General features: G+C 46.1%; 1 protein-coding gene across 1 annotated transcript; it reads right to left on the reverse strand.

Annotated features, from left to right (window-relative positions):
- Positions 1-320: 320 nt before the first annotated feature.
- Positions 321-8,419, reverse strand: NOB1 (NIN1 (RPN12) binding protein 1 homolog). Its single transcript, XM_004744556.3, has 9 exons — positions 8,289-8,419; positions 8,033-8,165; positions 7,076-7,206; positions 4,866-4,937; positions 4,540-4,668; positions 4,244-4,447; positions 3,573-3,670; positions 1,624-1,768; positions 321-919 (listed from the first exon to the last, which is right to left on the reverse strand). The coding sequence occupies exons 1-9, from the start codon at positions 8,349-8,351 to the stop codon at positions 650-652; spliced, it is 1,245 nt and encodes a 414-aa protein (XP_004744613.1). The 5' UTR covers positions 8,352-8,419; the 3' UTR covers positions 321-649.

Below are 8,419 nucleotides of genomic sequence, written 5' to 3' on the forward strand. Positions count from 1 at the left end.
CACACACAAGAAGGGGAGCAGCAGGCAGAGAGAGAAGTAGACTCTTCACAGAGCAGGAGCTTGGTGTGGGGCTGGATCCTAGGACCCCAGGATCATGACCTGAGCTGAACGCAGATGCTTAACTGACTGAGCCATCCAGGTGCCCCAAGAATAAGTTTTAAAAAAGAAAAAATAGTTGCTTTTGTTTTATTATAACAGACCTAGTATATTTTTTTTGTAAAAAATATAATCTAAATGCTTGATAGCTGAGTATACAGCTTGAGTTACCTTCCAACTACCTAAGCATTAGACATTTGGTGACGTAATGAAAAGGCACAGGAGCTCACAACCACATTTATTAGAAAAATACTATGAGCTGGAAGTTCCTTTCTTTGAATGCTGAGGATGTGCTCCATGGGGCCATTCCTTCTGTTTTCATCAAACTCTGCTCAGCATGCCAGGAATCCCAGCTCTCTGGATGTTCCCAGGCCAAGGGATGGCCCAGTTCCACCACGAACCCGACCCATCCCAGGCAGTCAGGAAGCAGCGCTGCATAAGCCAGGCCGACTGCCTGGACCCAGAGGGATCTGGACCTGACAACTGGGCAGCGAGGTACCCGCGCGCCTCGGCAGCCGCGGCGGCAATCCCGCCGGTCCGCGGAGCTTGCACTTCACCTCTTCTTCACAAACTTCTTTCTGGAAGCATTGGGATTTAACCGCCTTCTCCCTGCTCCCAAGGTGTTATCTCGGATCTGCAGCGTAGCCGACCGGCTGGAGATGTCATTCTCCGCAAAGGGAGATACTCCAGCTATGTAGTCAGGGGCAAACACGTCCGTTTTCTGCCTGGCCTTTCGGGACAGTCTCAGCTGAGGGAAGCGCTGGTCCTCAGTCAGATGGGGGTTGATGGCATATTTGCCCCCTTTGGGAGTGGGAAGCGAATACTGCAAACAAGAAAGGAAAGGTCATTAGGCGGGCAACCTATCCAAACAGGTCCGATCCTGTTAATGTCAAGTTTCCTGATGGCTCTGGATGCAGGCAGATGACATCAGGGGAGTTTATCAGTCACTGCTCCTTGTGCTGTGACTACACACCCTCAGCTAGCAATGGAGTTACCTCCAAACACAGAATTCTACTAAGCAGGTACCATTTTCACTGGTGTGGGTAACTCTGAAACAAGTGTTCTAGGATTGAGCAAATAAGTAATTATGGAAAATGGTGTCAAGGTATCAGGGAGGGCTAGCATGAACTCTGTTGGGTTGAAATGGAATTTACAAACTCATTTTAAAATCCAGGTATCTAACAGAAAATATTCCTGTGTATGATCACATACAATCTCTATCCACCATGGGCTGAGACATCTCTGAACCCCTAGGGCAAGGAGCCTACCCTGTGCTCAGCTCTGTGCTTCAAAACCCCATTCTCCATAAGGAATCAGAGAAAGGGCTGATCTCAGGGCAGGGACGGAACTAGAAGAGTGCCAGACCATCTTGGGCCACAAGGTAAGGCTGGGTTCAAGGCATCAGAGGGACAGTTCCATGCCAAGCCTCTCCTGGTCCTCTCTGCAGATTCTGATCCTAGAGCTAAGAGGTCTTGCTCTGCCAGTTGCAGGCCCGGCTGTGAGGGGAGTGGGAGAGCCGCCACTCACCCGGAGGCCCCGAGGGTTCAGCACCTTCGGGTTGCGTGAGAAGTGCATGTGCAGGCTTCCATCGTCGCTAACGGTCACGGACACTTTCTTCAGGGTCTTGTTTCCACAATGCGAACAGAATACTCGGCTCATATCAGATGTGGTTCTGGAGAGAAAAGGAAAGTTTTGGCAAAGAAGTCATGGGGAGCAAACCCCGTCCCCAGAGCACAAGATGAGTCACGGTTGTCAGAGGAGGAGAAGGAAGCAGCAAGGAACAGGGGAGACTGAATGGCCCAATATGTCACAGACCAAGGCCGCCCAGCCTTGTGTTGCTGAGACAAGCCGCCACTACACTGTGCCAAGGGCAAAGATGAACAAAGTACCACAGGCAGCAAGTCCGTAATTCAGCTCGAAGTTGAGCCAAATGTTACACTAGTAATGAAGTCTTACTGTTAGACATTATTCCACAAGTTTAACACCAAAACAATCCTATAGAGCTCGCCTTCTGTCCATCTTATAGATGGGGAAACTGAGGCACGGAGCCAGTAAGTGGCAGCTACAAGGCCAGGAAGGTGGCTCCACAATCAGTGCTCTCAATGGCACCTGACTCAAGTCAAAGGGCTTATTCCTGCTTATTCCCGCGGCTCTCCGCACCTTGCCTGGAGATGGCAGCCATGCTGGGCCAGGAGCGAGCTCCAGAAGTGCCCAGAATGTATTAATGAATGCTGCAGGAAACACTGGAAAGCTGCTACGACTGGATGAATCTCCCAAGAAGCTGAATTCCTGACCTGCAAGTCTTTGAGAATAAACCGCAAGTGCCTCAGTCACTGGGCTAATCTCACAAGAATGGAGAACGTTTCTTAGGGCTGCTAAGAATGCATGTTCATTTGGGGAACTTGGGGTTTTATAACAAAGGGCAACGGGGGAAATGGGATTTCATGAAGCTTCACTGTCCTAGGCCTGGTACATTTCCAAACTGAAGACTGAGAAAAAGGTGGAGGCTGATGGTAGGGCAGGGCCCCTGGGGCACGAGTGCCTGGTTGTCTTAAAGCTGGCAGGGGAGCAGTAGTCCATCTACACAACTTTACCCTCAGTGGAACAGCACTAGGGACCCAGGAGACACCTTGCTCCTCCACGAGATGATCTGTATGATGGCCACCAAATCTGGAGTGAATCTACAGAGAGGCTCTCGGCCACTGCAGCGTAAAATCCCAGGGCCATGCTTCCCTGGCAAAGCTGAAGTACACCCCCAGACCCTGGGGCCTGCCCACAGAACGTTAGCACCCCACCATGCCCCCATGAAGACCACTTTATGAGCCAGAAGAGAAGGGCATGCTCTGTGAACTAACAGTTCACCTGAGCGGACTGTGTCCTGTATTCTAGATATCACACTCTTCTAGGACAATCAGCCCTTCTGATTTTATGCAAGAAAAATCTGAGTTCACCAACTTCTGTAAAGCTACTGCGAGACAGAATCTGGATCTGAGCCTGTGTCATCCGAATCCCTTCCACCTTTTTTTTTTTTTTTTTAATAGAAAATCTAAATATAAAGTAGACCAAAGAACACAACAGACCCCCAAGGGCCCCTCACACAGCTTCAACGACTATCCATTGATGGCCATCCTGTTCCATCCTACCCCCACTCGCTCTTCCCACCCGTGGATTATTTCAAAGCAAATCCCAGGCATCATTTCATCCATAAATGCTGCAGTGCATGTGGTTAAATGATAAGGGCTCTTTGCTCCACAATCCACGCCTTTAATCCTGTGACTAAAAACTAAGACAGGAGGTCACTGGTGGTCTCTGTCCCAGAGGTTTCAGTGCTCTGGTGAGGACAGAACCTAGGTACATATGAAGGACAAGGGGGAGGAAAACCTACACACAAGGCCATCCTTCCGGAAGCTGGCACCAAGGACAGGGAGAGAAGCGGTCCACAAAGAGGCCGCGGGTGTAGATCGTCAGCTGCATACCTGAAACAGCCATGGCAGCGCAGGATGTAGCTCCGGGCCTCTCGGACCAGCATGCCGTTCACGGCCAGAACATGCAGCCCCATCTGTAGCAGGACGTTCTGCAACCAATGAGCAAAAGCACCACCCAAGTCAGCAAAACCAAAGTCTAACATCTGTACAATTACAGTGAAAAGACTTCGCAAAGCCTGGTTTGGTTCATAAGGGGGTTTTGCTGAGGGAAAGGAAGATCAGGAGGCCACTCAAGGCATGTAAACTAGAGCTAAGACCTAGATTTCCCCCTTGTATTTGAAGGGGCCAGGTCTTTGGCCCAGGGCCCCTCACTAAGCATCTCTCTTAACAAAGACATTTATCGTGTCGCCTTTAAAAGCTTAAAAAAAACAAAACAAAAACAAAGATATTTATTTTGTCAAACACAAAGATACACTCTTTCAGGAGCTGGAAACCTCTACCTTTTCCAAGAACCTAACAGAGAACAGAACATGAAACTTAATACAAGACATCTATTTTGTCACTATGTTGATTTTCTAGTTCCCAACCAAAGCTATAGATAATCAAAGAGCACAGGTAAAGTTTCTAGAACCAGGAAAAGAGGCATCACAGAGTAGAGCTGTACATACTCCTGTAAAGGTTATGAACTAGAGCCTAGGTCCGGCTGATGCCCATCCACCCACCTGCATGGCAAAGTCTGTAGTCACACAGCCAACCCGCACATCCTTCGGCACAGCGCACTGCTCTGACTCGCGCTGTATCTGCTTGATGTTGCTGGGAGTTATCCAACCGCCCCCGTCATCGTCGCTATCCCTGTCTTTCCCTTCTTCAAATCCGTTCTCTCCTTCCTCATCCTCCTCACTTGGAACATCATCATCTCTGTCCATCTGAAACAACAGAATTCACACAGTCCCAGCCCACGGGAACGGCAGGAAGAAGCTGGCGTGCTGTCCTCGGGGAATCATACATAGGGCCTTACCAGCAGCTCCTGCAGTTCATGATCAATATTAGGCAAAGGGTTTCTCCAGAACATGAAGGAAGTGAATTCTAGGTTCTCAGGCTCACCAGCTGGCTGTCCATGTTGTACTGTTTCTCGTGGGGGTTTAGACTGAGGTGAAAAGAAAATTAATTTTAAGACCTGAAAATTGAGAGGATTACATACGGAATGATAGATGACACAAGTCAGATCTGACAGGGGCTGGAAAAACTAGGATATTAGTTTACATAAATGTGGTTCACTGCATACAATTTGTGGAAATATATAGCAAAAGAGGGCAGGAGAGCATGGCTTATCTAAGCAATTACCTTTGAGGGGAGATGGAAACCAGAAATGTGGAGAGGAGTTTCTGGGTGCTGACTTGATAAGCTCACTTTAACCTTTAAAAAGAAAAGAAAAAAGTGACAGCTCTAAGCAGAGAAATACACAGTCTGACAATTGAGCATGAAAAGTAAGTCAACAGAAAACAAAGTATCTTCCCTACAGTTATTAAAAATTGGGAAACATAAAAATAATTATTCAGTGATCCCATAACCACCAAATAACGACTTTGGAATAGTTCTTTTTTGAATGCATTGATGAACAACGTTACTTATAAAACTTACATGTATCTTTAGTTATATACTTGGGATAAATGCCTAAGAGTGGAATTGCTGGGTCAAAACATAATGTATTATTATTATAATGTATTATATTATTATTATTATTTTAAAGATTTTATTTATTTATTTACAGAGAGAGAGAGACATCACAAGTAGGCAGAGGGGCAGGTGGAGGGAGAGGGGGAAAGCAAGCTCCTCACTGAGCAGAGAGCCCGATGCAGGGCTCGATCCCAGGACCCTGAGATCATGACCTGAGCCGAAGGCAGAGGCTCAACCCACTGAGCCACCCAGTCACCTGATACTGTATTATTTTTTAAAGATTTTTTTTTTTAAATTTTTATTTATTTGACAGAACACAAGTAGGCAGAGAGGCAGGCAGAGAGAGAGGAGGAAGCAGGCTCCCTGCTGAGCAGAGAGCCCGATGCGGGACTCGATCCCAGGACCCTGAGATCATGACCCGAGCCGAAGGCAGCGGCTTAACCCACTGAGCCACCCAGGCGCCCAAAGATATACTGTTTTAAAGCTTCTGTTAGAAACTATCTAACTCCTGGGGCACCTGGCTAGCTCAGTGGGTAGAGCATGAGATTCTTAAGCTGACAGTCATGAGTTCAAGATCCCCACAGAATTTGTAAGAAACAAAACAATCCCCAAATCTAACTTCTGCCCAAAAGGCTGCAGGAAAAGGGCTATTTTTAGGAATCGTGAACTGACGGATGCCAAATGGATAGCCAGCTTCTAGTCACACTGTGCTCAGTCTCAGACTCAGGCTTTATGTTTCCCTTTACCCCATCTCCCTAAAACATTTCAGTGACACACAGAAATCTGTGTTTTACCCATCAGTTTTAGGCTCTTTGCACTGGAGGGCTCTAAATCTGGTTGAAAACATGTGAAGGCAGTCCCAATTAGTACACATGAGTTTAGAAGACTTCTGATGATTTGAGACAGAGAATATTAAGCAATTCTTAGTTAACACTATTTGAAATTAATTATTACATGATTATTTGGCTTATAAAATCTTCTGGCCTGGGAAAAGCCAATAGGACCCAGCCACAAATCAATTAATCTCTTGAACTAACCAATGCAGGCAAGTCCCTGAAAGCACAATAGGAACCTAGAATTTTGAAAGTGGCAAGAGTTTAAACAAACAAACAAATAAAAAACCAGACAAGCACATAGTGTTCTCTCTTGCTTTTGGAAAGAACTCTGTTTAAAAATAGCAAGAACACAGCTTTTTTATTTTTTTTGAAGATTTTATTTATTTATTTGGCAGACAAAGATCACAAGTAGGCAGAGAGGCAGGCAGAGAGAGAGGAGGAAGTAGGCTCCCCGCCGAGCAGAGAGCCTGATGCGGGGCTCGATCCCAGGACCCTGGGATCATACCTGAGCCGAAGGCAGAAGCTTTAACCCACTGAGCCACTCAGGCGCCCCGAACATAGCTGATTTTACTCTATTTCTGCATTTTCCAAATTTAACCAACCCTTTCTAAAAACCTGCAGATCAAGAGACTGAGATACTGAGATGCATCTGCTAAATGAAACATTAGAATCTTACTGGGATCGTGATCCAGACAAATGTTTAAAAAAAAATTGTAAAATAACTGGGAAATGTGAATACTAGGTAGACATTTGACAATATTAGGGAATTACTATTAATTCTGTTTAATGATTTTGTGGGTTTTTTTTTTTTTTTTTTGCTTTTTGAGAGAGAGACCAAGAAATATCAATGAAATACAATGTCTGAGTTCAAAATCCTAAGGGCTGGGGGTCAGTAGAAACGAACCTGATAGATCATGACTTGCTAAGTGTGGAGACAGAGTAATGTGGACACTGGGTCCAACTATTCCCTCTACTCCGTGTATCTGATAGTTCCTGGAATAAAAAAGTTAAGGAGGAAAACCAATAATCCTCCTGATTTACCTTTTCTGGTTCTTGTTTTAGGTGAGACACCCCAACAAATTCTGCTTCTAACTGATAGGTGAGTGCCAGCACTTGAATATCTGTGGCAGAGAGGCTGGGATAGTCGCCAGTTTTCTTTGAAAACTCAGTCACTGTAAAGAGAGCCCCAACTCAAATTAGAAACAAAAAGCTATATGACCTTGGGGAACCATAGTGAAAGTATGAAAAAGAACTCAGGATCAATATCCCAAAAAAACATTCTTAATATTTTCATTCATTTCCTTTTTCTACTCACTGTTGAGACATTTGTACTCCCTATCATTAAAATTCAAGCCAGTTAGGTTTACTGTGACATCCTTATTCAGTCCAGACCATGGGACACAGAACAAAGTTAACAGAAAGTAACTAAAAGCATAATGTCTGCAAATGATGAGAGTTCCTTATTAAATCTGGTATTATGTTGGAATAGAAGGTATCTTCTCTGGTCTAAAATTCTTTCATTCTAAGTATAACAAGCCAGATTAATAGGATATTCAGATTCCATAATGGGATTACAAGTTAGTTCTGTTAATAACTGTTGTAGTTTATGATGAAACAAAATTATTGGACTGCTCTGTAACGACTCTGCTTTATAACAATACCACTCACATTTCCTAAAAAGCAGGTATTAGCAGCTAAAATTTGTTGGGCACTTACTATGTATTAAGTACTGTACTAAAAGCTTCTTATTTTATCCTTCAACCAAACCCTATTACCATTAGTTACTTCTCAGAAAGAGTGAGTAACCCGTATATAGCTAATAACTGGCAAGGCCTGGCTGACTCCTGACCCAGAGAGCCTCTGCCACCATGATCTCCTAGAACGTGGTTCTGAATCCAAGCTGATAAAACAGCCAGACCTCCACTCCCACCCGAGTCGGTCCCGAGCCGGTAGCCGGGGACCCAGCTTCGCCATCGACACCGGGGCAGAGGCACTCACCCAGCCGCACGTACTCCGGGAAGGGCTCCTTGAAACGCAGCTCGTAGGGCAGGACGGCGAGCCGCCTGCGCGTGGCCTTATCCCGAATCTCATTCACGACATCCCGGATTGTATAGATGTTCTTCCCGATGTCCTGCGGAAAGACCCACACAGCTTACACCCATCCATACCACGCAATGCACTGACCGACTGCCCGCAACACTTCAGGGGTCGGTCCAGCTCGGTCCCTGCTCCTCTTGGCGGTAGCCCTCCTTACCTGCAGAGCCGCGTCTCGCAGGAAAGCCCCGGCATCTGCCACAACGTGCTCCACGAGCGCCATCTTGACGGAACGCGCCCTCAGTGCGCTTGCGCACAGAACTGGCTCCACCCCTACGTTCCGAACTGGGC

This window comes from Mustela putorius, unplaced genomic scaffold (genome assembly GCF_011764305.1).
Source record: "Mustela putorius furo isolate JIRA1106 unplaced genomic scaffold, ASM1176430v1.1 tig00000174_pilon_pilon_pilon, whole genome shotgun sequence".
NCBI classification, from domain to species: Eukaryota; Metazoa; Chordata; class Mammalia; order Carnivora; family Mustelidae; genus Mustela; species Mustela putorius.